Source organism: Mirounga angustirostris, unplaced genomic scaffold (genome assembly GCF_029215605.1).
Source record: "Mirounga angustirostris isolate CCGP_5_RB_7025 unplaced genomic scaffold, mMirAng1.0.hap1 SCAF_12, whole genome shotgun sequence".
Taxonomy (NCBI): Eukaryota; Metazoa; Chordata; class Mammalia; order Carnivora; family Phocidae; genus Mirounga; species Mirounga angustirostris.
This window is the reverse complement of record NW_026991720.1, coordinates 42,571,552-42,585,723: the sequence shown is the minus strand read 5'-3', so window position 1 is coordinate 42,585,723 and position 14,172 is coordinate 42,571,552. Positions and strand designations below refer to the sequence as shown.

At 41.7% G+C, this 14,172-nt stretch overlaps 1 protein-coding gene across 5 annotated transcripts in view; it reads left to right on the top strand.

Moving 5' to 3' along the window:
- Positions 1 to 13,436, top strand: part of BMPER (BMP binding endothelial regulator) — a 249,704-nt gene extending 236,268 nt beyond the window's left edge. For 4 of the 5 annotated variants that reach the window (XM_045864437.3, XM_045864436.3, XM_064575064.1 and 1 more), the window contains 2 exons: positions 450 to 580; positions 12,030 to 13,436. In XM_045864437.3, coding sequence (XP_045720393.1) covers positions 450 to 580; positions 12,030 to 12,211 — 313 coding nt within the window. In that variant the 3' untranslated portion in view covers positions 12,212 to 13,436. The remainder of the gene's footprint in view (positions 1 to 449; positions 581 to 12,029) is intronic. The other variant, XM_064575065.1, reaches the window with a different exon arrangement.
- The last annotated feature ends 736 nt before the right edge of the window (positions 13,437 to 14,172 follow it).

The following is a 14,172-nucleotide window of genomic DNA, read 5'->3' as shown; positions in this document are numbered from 1 at the left end:
ATGGTGACTGTAGCCTAGGAGCTGCCTTTCCAACATGGTAACCTCTAGGCATATTGATTATTTGCATCTAAGTTAATTAAAATTAAATCAAATAAAAAATTTGGTTCCTCACACACACTAGATGCATTCTAAGTGTTCAATAGCCAGATATGGGTGGTAGAACTGCTTTGGACAGTGGAGATTGTAGAACATTTCCATCATTGCAGAAAGTTCTCTTGGACAGTCCTGCTCTAGAAGAAAAGAAACCTAATATCATGTTGTTCAGAGATACCCAGTAAGGCTTTATGCAGAACTTTTATGCCATTTTTAGATTTCCGACCTAAAATAGCAATCTTTAATGGCCAATCAAGGTTTGACATCCACCACCCACCCCTTTCTGCAAGTCATATTTAGGGTGTGTGATAATTTGATATTTTTACAAGTTCATTTCTTTCTGTTGGGTTCCTTAGGTCCTGCGTGACAGACATGTGTGAATGTCCAGTCCATAAAAACTGTTACTGTGAGTCATTCCTGGCATATACCCGGGCCTGCCAGAGAGAGGGCATCAGTGTCCACTGGGAGCCTCAGCAGAACTGTGCAGGTGAGAAATTCCTGGTGTATCCATCCATCAGAAGTTCCCTACAGCTCCCAAAATAGCAATGGAAGAGACTTGCTGATGTGGGCCACACCCCCTCTTGGCCAAAGGGAAATTCCATCAGTAGTCCAACTGGATTGCAACTTGATAAAATACAAGGGCTTCCCACTAGGCAGGATAGAAAGCACTTAAGAGAAATGCTTTGTGACAAGCACATTTGAACAATTTAAGGATTTCCACTGTTGCAAAATCCTCCCAACCTCAGGCTACCAGCTGGATGTACTTAGCACGTGGACAATCACAGCTGGGGCTTAGGTTATGTGTGGAGCAAAGAAGATTCATGATGATTACAGTCATTTAAGGTCTTCAGGATAAGTGTGATTTTTTTGAAAGAGAAATATTGTTAAGCCCTAGCAGAATGTTCTTTTGCCTCTGAGAGATTTCTATATTCCTTGTTAGAGCTCTTTGATCTCCGGCAAGTTAATTGGCTTATTTGAGATCTGGAAAATGGACTTCTTTGTTCATTCAAGAACTATTTCTTACCCAGTGGCTAAGTGCTGGGCATTGTGTTGAGCACAGCGGGTACTCTGGTGACTCTAAGAGTAGAAGCCCTTGTCATTGAGGTGCCCGCAGTCCAAAAGGAGAATGAGACAAAAATCGTAACTCTACAACAAATAATTGCTAAGTATGTTAAGTGGGATGAAGGAAGCAAATAAGGCAGAGCAATAGAAAGCAAATGGAGAGGGAGTAGGTGGCTCCTTAGGTGGTGACAAGGGAAAGCTTCTCTGAGGCTGCGACATTTCAGCTGAGTCTTGAAGGATCGAAGGGAGTCAGGGCAAGCATTCTATGCAGAAGAAATGTATTTGATGGCCACAAAGTAGGAATAAGATAGCATGCTCTCAAACTGGAAGGGAGTCAGTGTGGCTCAAGCGCGGTGGGCAAGGGCATAAAATGAGGGTGGAGGAGAAGCAGGAGCTGGATCATGCAGGGCTTTTCAGGTCTTGGGAAGGTGGGTAGTCTTTATTCTAAGAGGAGTGGGAGCCACTGGTGGGCTTTAAGCAAGCCCTTTCTGCTTTCCAAAGATCACCCTGTGTCCAGGCTACTGTTGGGGGCGATGGATGGGCTGGGGCAAGACTGAAAGCAGGTGACCAGGTAGGAGGCTGCTACAGTAGTGATGGTGATGGTGAGCCATGGTGGCTTGGGTTAAGATGGAGGCAGTGTGTGCAGAGAGAAGAAGAGAAATTCCCGCCCTGGTTTGGAATTTTACAATAATATCTATTAAACAGAGTGAGAAGCATCCGTGATATATAGATACAGATATATATTCATATGTATATTCATTTATATTTATATATGTATGAAACATCTGGAAGAGTGTCCAACTCATAGAAGCAGCTGATGCTATTTAGATTTGAAAATGAGATGACTGAATATTTATCACTTACTTCAGGTATTGGCTGACATTTTTCTGAAAAGGGCCAGATTTGCCTGGAATGAAGAGACTGGAGTTGTTACTAATTCTACACCAATCCTAATAACCTTAGCTCTCATATTAGAAAAGAAGGCAATTCGTGGCACTATTAACTCTAGAATGCCTATATTGGTGGAGGACGCGAATGGTCATCTGGTTGGAAGGAGGGTCAAGAAGAATTGCGTTGAAGCTGTGTTTTCAGTGCAAGTCCATCTTGTTTTTTTTGTTTTTGTGTGTGTGTGTGTGTTTTAAGATTTTATTCATTTATTTGACACAGAGAGAGACACAAGGGAGAGAGGGAATACAGCAGGGGGAGTGGGAGAGGGAAAGCAGGCTCCCCACTGAGCACGGAGCCTGATGCAGGGCTCCATTCCAGGACCCTGGGATCATGACCTGAGCCAAAGGCAGACGCTTAACGACTGAGCCACCCAGGTGCCCCCAATCTTGTTTGAGCAGTGGGTCTCAATCTGGCTGGACACTGGAGTCACTAGGGAGTTTAAAAAATAAACCAGAAACCTGTGCCTGGGCCGCATGCCCAAATAGCCTGCTTTAACTGGCCTTCTGTAGCTTTAAAACTTCTCAGGTGAGGGGCACCTGGGTGGGGCAGTCGGTTAAGTGTCTGACTCTGGGTTTTGGCTCAGGTGGTGATCTCAGTGTCCTGGGATTGAGCCCCACATCAGGCTCCATGCTCAGCGTGGAGTCTGCTTGAGATTCTCTTCTCCTTCTACCCCCCCCCCATGTGCTCTTTCTCTCAAATAAATAAAATCTTAAAACAAAATAAATCAAGACAAAACCAAACCAAACCTTCTCAGGTGATTCTGACCTGCAGCCAGAGTTGAAACCACTGAGTTAAATGATGTACTGTAAGGTGGCTAACATAACAAAATAATAATTAAAAAAAAAAAAAAAGAAACCACTGAATTAATTTTTATGCCTATTTGGGTGGCTTTGAGGGGGTAGGATGCCAGGTATTTTGGGGTTACTAAAACTTCTCCAAGCTGCCCCTTGACAAAATCACTAGTCTGTGTTCTTGAAAAGCACCAAGCCCTTTTCCGTTCTTCTGACTTTTCTTTTGGAATTTGCTGTCCTCCGCAAACCCAAGTCCGATCTTTGTATCTGAGTTCACTTTCCACAGCAAGAGTGCCTCTCTGTCAAAGGAGTATTGATTGATAAAAATAACTCATAGTAATGCCGGCAGGCTGGACCAGAGGACCCAGAGGGGATCCTGCAGGACCAACCAAGAAGGATGGAAAGCAAACATGAGCCAGGAGGAAGTGAGAGCAGAATTTATTGACGGTATATATAGAGAAGATACAGACAGAGCATCTGGGAGACTCAGAAAGGGAATGGAGGATGAGTCTCATCTTTGGGTGGGGTCTAGAGTCTTTACTGACAATTGTGGTCTGGTGCACATGTCTTCTCAGGCATATAGGAACTGGTCAGAACAAGGACAGAGTCTAGGTGTCCATCATGAGTCACTTATTCCCTGGAACCAGGGTGTCTTGGCATCCTTGAGATGCCTAGCGCTAGTGGTCTGGAATATGCACATGATGACTTCGCCCCATAATTCCTTAGGCATTACCTATTGTGCTGGAAGAATCCAAAGAAATAGTTAACTCCTCGTCCCTTACAAGGAGGACTTACATTAAGACATGTGTAGGGTGGGAGGTGCAGGTCCTAGCAAGAATAGAAGCAGGAAAGGGAGCAAAAAGTATATTTTTATGAAGTCCTTCAGTTTCCCTATCACAATAGTAAGGTGTGGCTGAGGCTTCTAAAAAGTAAGAGGAAATGGCTTACCTCTCCCCTAATGCATCAGTGTGGGGTGGGTAGGGTAATAAAGGTGATGTTTTTGAGGGACCAGCCCTTTCAGTTCATCTTGACTACTCCTGGTTCCCTTTCTCGCCTTTGAGTCCTCCTTCCCTTGAATCTACCAGAAAATGAGTAAGAAATGTGGAGGCAAGCCCGATGCATCCATCCTCTGTGGTTTAGAACTCTGCAGAACCTTATAAACTTTATTAGCTGTGGTGGTGCTGTGGTAAAGCTTATATTAGATACACCGTCTAGGAACACTTTCTTCCTGGCCTGGAACTCTATGTAGTGCCATCTGAGCCCACACACTGCATTTGAGGACTACACATTTCCCCCAGCATCCTGATTTCAGGAACTGAATCTCAGGAGCTAAAATTATTTTTCTAATGGACAAGGAATATGGCTCTTGAAAGGTTCCATTTACCACTTAAAATTAATGGAGCCATCTGAGTGAAGTATAACTCTGTGCAGTTGCAGGGAACCCTTCACACACACACACACACACACACACACACACTAAGCTTTCACATATTGGCAGCTGGTACGTGAAAAATAAATTTACAGAGACATGCAGCATCTTTCAGTAGATCCAGTTCCAGTTGATCAGAAATACTGAAGACCATAAGGATACTCTTTCCTTGTTTTTAGCTCCCAGATCTTTTGATTTACGACAGCACTTAAAGCCACTTAATACAGAGAAAAGAAATTTTCCAGAATAAAAAGCTTGGAAATTGAACAGATAAGAAGGCAGGCAGGCAAGAAACTCTGAGCAAGTGACATTTGCAAGGCTGGACTGGATTTTAGCACTATCATGACTACCAGCAGGAAGCGTATGTGTGACTGAAAGGACTGAGGGCACTGAGGTTTAGCATGTGAATTACCGAATACAATACACTTGGCAGTGGGCCATCATGAAGGTCTATAATAAAAGTTTAATGATGACCCTTTATATTAATATTCACCATTTTCTAAGCACTTCTTTGCCCCAAGGACTATACTAGTACTTTTATGACATTTTATCTTGTTAAGCCTGCATTATAATCTATGTGGTAACATTCTATCACCCACATTTTACTGGTAAGGACATTGAGGTTTAGAATATTTAAGTGATTGGCTGCCAGTCACAGAGCTCAAAATGAGTAAGTTGGGAATGAAACCCAGGTCAATTTGCCTTACAACCTCTGTTGTTCATCATTATGAAAACAGACCTGCAAGAGCATTGGAAAAATATATTTGAATATGAATATATATTTATTTGCATATTTACATAAGCATCAATGAATTTATTCAAGCATTTGTTATGTAGATCTCTCCAATTTCTATTCATTTGTGTCTTGTCACTGATGGTTGTTACTTGGTAACTTTGCTCTGATCTTGCTCCTGCATCTCACTTTGCCATCCTTAACGGATTTTTGGCCACCTCCCTGGACCTGATGCTAATCATCACTGCACCTTCAGTAATACATCTTAAAAGTGGGAAAGGTGCTGGGATATTCAAAGTGGCGTATATCTTTCTGTAGCACATCATATAGTCTGCTGGGTTCTGTGAGCCTTTTCGTCTGTTTTGTTTTTTTTTTTTTCCCTACAAATTCCAGGTGATTCTAGCCCCTTCGCTGTAGCAACTGCTTTCATTATACACATTGAGCTTTTCCTTGGCTAGTTACTGGATGCCTCCTGTAACAGTTTAGGAGATAAAGTCAGTATGGTGATCTTCAACACCCAGTAGGGAGACATGGAGACAGCTGAGTTCCAGAGGGCACAGAGCCATGCTTATTGAATTTATTAATAAAGCCAACATCTAGCGCTTTTATGGGTTATCGCATAAAGTAACACATAATACTGCTTGTATGCATTACCCAGTGGCTGCTTGTGTGCCCCCTTGAGAATAAATACATGCCAACCCTGATCACTTTAGTAGTTTGCTGGTTTTTAAAAAAATTAGTTTAACCAGATGAATCCTTTTTTAAATGTATATGTACATATTGATCACGTTTAGGTTTTAAAAAATTATCTTTTGCCTGTTATATATTAGAAATAACTTTGAATTCACAGAAGGGTCAAACAGGGTCCGAGTCAGTATTCACTTTCTAGGATCATGTAAAAGTTGATGATCAGTCTGGACCCAGGACCCTAATCATGTCATCCCCCAGCTAAGACCCTTCCAAGACTCCCTTTGCCAAGACTTAGAGCCCCTGCCTCCTTGTCTACCTTTGTCTCCCCGTGCCTCCCTCCTCAGATTCTGTGCTCCCACATACCGAATTGAGACCCTTGTTCCCTGATTGAGCCAGGCAGTTTGTGGTTGCCCACATCCTGCCCTTGCCTTCTCTCTTCCTGGACAACTCTTCCCACCACAGTCTGTCTGCCAGTTGCTGCTCACCCCTTAAGACCTAAGCGGGCTCTGTTCTCTGAGGTCTTCCTCGATGCTAACCTACTCTCAATGGTCAAGTTTTAGAATATAGGTGAGGTTCAGTGGTGTGAGGTCTGGAGCCAACGAGCAAGAAAGAATTCTTAAGACGTCTCTGGTGCAAAAAGGTGATTTTATTAAAGCACGGGGACAGGACCTGTGGGCAGAAAGAGCCGCTGCACTGTGGTCTTGAGGAGTGGCTGATTATATACTCAGGAGTTGGGGAGGTGAGGACAAAGGGGGTGCTCAGAAGGACTGTCATATGCCAAAGAAGACTCTCAGGATACTGGAGACCTGGTTATTGTCAAGCCAAGGCTGTTTTTTCCTCTAATGAGGCACGAACAGGAAGACAGTTGGGAGTTTCCTGGAGGAATGTTCCATTCTTCCTATCACACGTCCTTGTCAATGGGCTTCAGGTTTAGAAGAAATTCAATTTTATTTACATTTCCTTCTGCCTCAGCTTCCCTCAATTTTATGGAGGGGAGGGTGATGTTAGGGCTTCAGGAAACTGAGTTATGGGTCTCTGGAAGTTAGGCTATTGATAAGAAAAGCTTCTTCCTTGTAAATCACTAAGACATTTGTAAACTGAGGGAGACTCCTGTCCTACAGGAATGTGGTCTCTATCAGTTAACCATTTGTTTTTCCTTTAGGGCAGCCAGGAGTGTCTGAGGAATGTCACATATATCCCATGGGGGGGCAGTGTAGGGTGTCAGCTTCTGCTTTGTCCTCAGCTAGCCTCTGCTCCCTCATCATCAACATGGAGTTGATGTCTCCTTCTTACTCCTCCATGGTACTTTGCTTTCATGATCTAATATGGTACTTCTTGCATTTAATTAAGAATCTGTTTACATGTCACCTTCACCTGTTTGGTTGTATGCCCAGACTCCTGCAACTGGAGATCAGAGATGGTATCTTATTCACATTTGATTCTCTGGCCTAAGAGAATGCCTACCACATGGCAGATATGTGGGGGAGGTTTATTAATTTGAACTGAAATGCAAGTGGTATTTGTTCAATGAGAAAAGATCCCCCCTTTTTTTTCTAGTAGTTCTTCATTCTCTACGTTCTACTTTCCAGCCATAGATTGTGAAGGAAATAATCAGTGTTCAGTTAGTCAAAGGTGAAATGTCACAGCAGAGCATCAGTAAGTTAAGTGGTAGAGCTAGAAGGAAGAATTGAGAGGTCAGAGAGAGGAGGAGACATGAGAGAGCTCATGTCTATGAGAGCATGTGGGAAAAGGAGAGAATAACGGGTGAGAAAGAGGAAATTCTATCAAGTTTTCATCCTACAAATGATCTTGCAAGATTTAAAGGGAAGCAAATTATCTGGAGGGTAAAGTGAGTTCAAAGAGGCTTTCTGGAAGCAGCTGAGTGGAAAATGAACTCCAGTCCAGCCAAATGTAATCCACACTGGGAAATGAGTTGATGGATTGAGCATCATTAAGATTAAATCATCATCCAACAAGCACTAACATTTGTTAAGCTGTTCCTCTGTGCTTGGCCCTGTGCCAGAACCTTGGGTCATGGTAGACAAGGACTCTGCCCACAGGATCAGGGCCTCAGCAGTTCACCCTCTTCAACCAGGGGTGCTTGTCATTGGTAACTATGACAGGCACCCCTGGAACTCTTTACTTAAATCTACAGCTACTCGAGCCCCACTGTAGACTCAGAGCAAAAATCTTTAGGGAATGGGGCTGGGGAATAACACCTTTTAGAAGATCCTCAGGGGACTCTTGTAAGCATCTCTGATTAAGAACTATAGCTGCACTGGAACTGGGGATTAAAACAAATAACTGTAACATGAAAAGTGCTCTGGGGTACAGAGGGAAGAAGGATATTCCGGGGGAGATCCAGGAAGCTACTTGGAGGAGGTGCCGCTTGAATTAAGACTTGGAAAATGATGACATTGGGAAGAGAATCAGAACTAGAAATTAGAGACGACACTGTAGTAGCTGATAGAAAGAGAGAGAGAGAGAAGACAAGACAATGTAAGGGAAAGAAGAGAGTAGGCAAAGAAGCCCAGGAGAGAAGGTGTTCTCAAGGAATTAGGAACTGGGGAGTTCAGCATCATAAGATAAAGTGGACAATAAGGCCAAAAATTTTGTGGAGAGGTTATGGGAGGATGGGGCCAACCAGTATATCAGTAGATATAGTCATTACTGAAAATTTTGGTGGGAACTGCTTCAGTAAAGTGGTAGGTGAGAAAGACAGGTCACTAATGTTGATTAATTGCAGAGGAATTGAATAAAATGACTGTAAACTCTTTTCTGAGATTTAGAGATAAAAGGAAGAAGAAAATAAGTCTGATATGTTAAGGAATCTTTTTTTGTCAAAGATTAGCATTGATCTGAAAATGTTTGTAATATTTAGAAGATGGAGCCAACAGAGAAGAAGATAAATGTGCCATGAGAAGGACAACTAATAGAGCAAGTTCCTGGAGGAGATGGGTCAGAAACCAGAGTGGCAAGTAAAAAGATGGGTGCAGATGTGGTGGAGAGGTGGTAGGGAGATGAGTTAAGGATGCTTGTGTAGATGACCTAAATCCATCAGTAAGAGAGTGTGGGCGGTCTCAGACTATGGAAGAGCTCCAGTAGAGTTTTAGATGGAAGATGTTGGGAAGCTCCCAATCTTGGGAGCTTCCATTGTGCACTTCCTTCCACTTTGGAAATAGTTGCTTTCTCAATTGCTAAAAAGGCATGAGTCTCTGCAGTGATTGAAGCATAAATGTGAGGGTTGGTGTATAGGATAAGTTCTCAATTCTGACTGCATGGGAAAATTATCTGGGCTAGGGTTTTTTTGCGGCGGGGAGGGGAATGTCAGGCATCAGGAAGCTCCCTGATGATACTAATTTTCAGTTTTGAACACCATTGGTCTGTGGAAACACAACAACACAGGGATATAGTTATTGTATATGAATATGCTGTTCAGCTAGGATGTTTCCAAATTATTAGACATAAACAATATATAGGGTATTCTGTTAGCCACTAAAAGAGAAAAAAACTTTGATGGGATCTGTCAAAAGCCAAAAGATGATCAGAAAAGCAAGCAAGATTTAAAGGAAGAGTTATGTTGTTCTCCCCACTCACTCATCCATATACCAATGCATTCAATCACTCAGTAGTCCTCTGACTACCTACTACATGTTAAACAGCACACTATTGCTGAAAATAGAGAAACAAAATAGCCTTTCCCTCTAGTGGCCTAGATTTAGTTGGAGAGAGAGAGAAGACAAGGAAACCTATGATTATAATTGCATGTTGCAAACACAGGAATGGAGGGGGGCAGCAGGTGCTCTGAGCATACAGTCAAGGGACAGCTCATCCAGGGAAGAGAGATGGGAGAAAAAGTTGGGAAGTGTCCAGAACAGGGGCAGATGGGGTGGATGGTAGTTAACACTCACCAAGCTAGATAATGGCACTAGATCAAGGCAGAGGGTGGGTCTCAGGCTTGGCTTGCCTGGAGGAGGTTCTGAGTAGCCTAAAGAATAAAATTAAATTATGAAAAGCTGAAACAACTTAATAAAGTTACATGGTAGTGGTAATGTTAGGGAATGTAGCATTAACGAGTAGTAGTAATTTTTTACTTATCTACTGTATCACTTGGGATCCAGCCAGAAAACAAATGGCACACTCACATTTGCTAATTGAGGTGAATTTAATAGATGGACTTCTTGAAAAGGAATAAATAGGGTGTAGGAAAATAACAAAGGAAAGCCCAGTGCCCTGGAAATGAACTGTTTTTACTCACAATATTTTGACACCAAATGTGTGTGGGTTTTTCTGATACTAACCAATTCTCCAATGTTCCAGAGACCAACTGGGTGCCCTACAATTCAGTTCAATTCTGACACTAACTACACCGAGTTAGCATCAGATTCCACCAGCTTACGGGCTCAGTGTCACAAGACTGCCCTCACTTTAGATGCTAGCTGCGAGTATTAGGTCCCTCAGTTACCCTCACTTCTGTCTGCTTTGGCTGCAAAGTAGGGGGGAGAGAGGTGTTCTTACAATCCTCCTTTTCTTTCAGACTTAACAGCTAGAATGTCTCACAAAACTCTGGAAAACACTTTATTTACTATTACTGGTTTAGTGTAAAGGATACAAATGAACAGAAAAAGAGGTACATACAGCAAGGCACAGAAGGGTCCTGACCCAGGAGTTTTGGTCCCAGTGGAGGAAGGACACCACCCTCCCAGTACCTTGATATGTTCCTCAGCTCTGAAGTTTTCTGAACCTTGTTGTTAGTCATTTAAGAGTTTTTATGGAGGTTTCATTATGCAGGCATGATTGATGAAATCATTGGCCACTGGTGGTGAACTCAATAGTCACCCCCTCTCCCGTTCCTGGAGATCGGGTGGTGGGGCTGAAAGTTGCAACCCTCTAATCATGCCTTGGTCTTTCTGGTGACCAGCCTGCAATCCTGAAGCTATGTAGGGTCCCCTAGCAACCAGTCGTGTCATTAGCCTACCAAAGACACTGCTCCACAGATTTTAGGAGCTGTGTGCCAGGAACTAGGGACAAAGACTAAATATTTATTTCTTATTATATCTTACCCTAGCTCATAACAGAGAGGCTGTTATCATTCCCGGGCCTGAACAGTCAAGGGAGGGATTGGCTATCAGAACTTGGGACAGAGAGAGCTCTTATTAGCTTATTTTAAGTTAGATGTGGTCAAACATGAGCGTTCTGTGGTAACTCTAAATATCTAATTTGAAATATTGAGCATAAGGCGCACTTGCTTGAAAATCAGTTCAATTTTTCAGTTTTACAATTATGTAATTCTTTACGAGGTATTAATTTGCAAACTACATAAACTGTAGTAGAGGTGTTTCAATGGATCATCTTCCATTGTTATTAATTTTGTTCGGAGCGATGTCAAATGAAGGTTAGATTGTTAGTAGTGTTCTTGGAAAGTCCCTCTTCTACATTCCTACATGTGTCAACATTTCTATTCATGAGAATGAGGGGGAACCTCTTTGACTGTCACTGGAAATAACTCAGATAGGAAAGTTTGTATGTCATAAAACTTCCAGAAGGTTTGCAGTATTTTTTTTTTGATAAATCTATTCATGAATTTTCAGGAACTCTCAGAATATTGTCAGAATCATTTCAGCTCTAAGTAAACAAGGATAGCAAATGGGTTGTGATTTGGCTAGATCATCATTTTTATATTCTCTGGCCAACCAGCCATGCACTTCCGTCTCCCCAGGTACACATCTCATTTTTCCTTACTTGGTTTTTATCCCACTCTTGCTCTAATTTGCCTCAAATTGATCACTATGATTAAAATATGTCAGGTAACCTTGGCAGGGCTTTTTTTTTTTTTTTTCTGTATGTGTAATTCTGTGTATTTAAATATTGATGTAGTTGCATAAAATAAAAGCTCCTCACAACTTGAGAGCTTTAAGCACTATTTGGAGCTGAATTTTCACACTGTTCTCAATAACAAAATAACCTCATAGACTTCCTGGTAGCTTCACTAATGGATAGTTTGTCTTCTCTGGGAATAAAAAACTCTCCATTTTATTTTATTTTGAAGTTCGCTAGCCCAGCAGTTGGACCTTTGATGTTGTTTTTCAGGTGCCAGTGATTCCCAAGGTGTTTGAGGAAGGTCGGAGGTTGGTTGTTCCTTTGTTAAAATGCAAAAGTGAATCTGTGCTGTGAAAGGGCTGGGGCAGTGGGTGACATGAGCCTGCAGAATTGGCATTGGGCTGAGGTTGAACTGACGCGGCCATATTGCCATGTCTCACCCGTGTCCCCTTTTTTTTTTCAGCTACCCAGTGTAAGCACGGGGCTGTGTATGATACCTGTGGCCCAGGATGTCCCAAGACCTGTGACAACTGGAATGAGATCGGTCCATGCAATAAGCCGTGCATCGCAGGCTGCCACTGTCCAGCGAACTTGGTCCTTCACAAGGGAAGGTGCATCAAGCCAGTCCTTTGTCCTCAGCGGTGACCTTTGTTCTGCTCCTAAGACTTTGAAACTTGGTGTCCTTGGCACTGAAGTGGAAGAGCCAATGAAGGACTGTAGTATTTGTGTGCTGATTCTTCACATACACACACACAGAGTATATATGTGTACATATATAGATATATAGATATATTCAGAAACATTTCATCATTTATATAAACTATAGGTGGATTATTATATGTATATTTTTTGCTATAAGACATGTATTATTTCTAGGATCCTAACCTGTAAGCCATTGGATACATTGTATAAATAAACCAGGTGTTTGTAATTTAATAAGGCAGCATGCAGACATATTGGATGGCTTTAACATCACACACATTTGTCATTTTTAAGAAGTTTTCTAAGAAACCTAAATTGCCTGCCTGCATTAATTTTAGCTTTGAATCAAGACTTGCAGTTGAGTGGAAAATGTGTTTCTCTGAAGAAGGGCAAAGTTATCTGGGGGCATTTTATGCTTCCAAGGAGAGGAATGTGTGCCTGAGAGAGATGGCTGGTGATTGGTGACAGGCCCTAATGGTGCATGGAAAGCAAGGGATAGGTTGTTAGACTTTATTGGGTCGTAGTCCAATATTATTTCTAAAACCGATTGGCTAGTTGCCAAGAAATATATATTTGTCAGTTGAGCATAACCAAAGAATTGAATGGTTTCTTGCCATCTTTGCATATTCCTTGAGTCACCTAATTATACATGTGTGTATGATGGATGTGTCCATTTATATGTCACAGTGAGATTAAAGAATGGTTGGGTGACATGTTGGTTTTATTGAGCATGAGCAGATATTTGGAGAAACTTTTGCACAACATGTGAGAAAGTAGCCATTTCTTTGAATCTTAGAGCAATTTAGGGTGGGCAAATATAATGAGTTGATGTAAGCCATTTACATTGTGTGACTATTCTATGTGTAAAATGAAAATCATTAATTATTTCTAGAGGATTCCTAGCCCAGTGCTATTTGTTGACTGTTAGTATGTCATAATTATTATGCAGGAAAGCCTTTACTGACCAGTTGATTTAACATCAGGCCAAACAAACCTGGTCTCTGTACTTGCTCTAATTTACTGGTAATTTACTACTGGTCATCATGTGAGCTTTCTGACTCTTGTTTTCAGTTGAATAAATGAAAATGTCAACAAGACAAAACCCACTGATGTCTAAAAATACTATGTTCTACAGTGTAGTAAATAAAGGGCTTAATATTTAAAACAAGGCATTTTCTCTTGCAAGATGTGCTGGGTTATACTTCGTAAATAAGCCATATTGACTTCGGGCTCATCAATTTTATAACAGCGTTATTTAGATATATTTTATATAACCTACAATACTTAATTTTTGTAGAGTACTATTAATAGACAAGAGCAAATCCCCAAATTTTTAACAATCAGCATATTGCCATTGCCTGTTACAACATTTATGTTCCCTTTACCTATATTCATCACAGCTTAAGTATTAATTTGGATTCTTTACTGGGGATATCTCTAGTTGTTTGAGTAAACTGACTAAAGCACAGGGTATAATATTGACTGGCTGGGGCACCAGAGAATGTGGTTGTTATTGTTTCCCGTGGGTCCTAAAAATCTTAATATCTGGAACGCGAGGTAGCCCGGTCATTGCTTTAGCGCTGCACTTGGAAAGAGAGCTTTTTAGGGGACTTGGGTTCCAAGTATGGTTGTGACCTTCTCCACATTGTTTAAGCGTTTGGAGTCACACTTCTGCTCATCTGTAACACAAAGAGGCTGGGTAGTGTATGGGTAAGGTTAGGAATCAGGAAAACTAGACGCCCTGCCTCTGGTGAGATCACTTGCACAGAAATTTGGGACACTTGGAGTTTGCAGAACTCTTACATTTATAATCTCATGTATTTCCACATGAAAGGAGGGTTAGGGCAAATCAGTGGACCTCTCCTGATTGGTTCCTTTTTAGATTATCTTTAATTCTTTTTTTT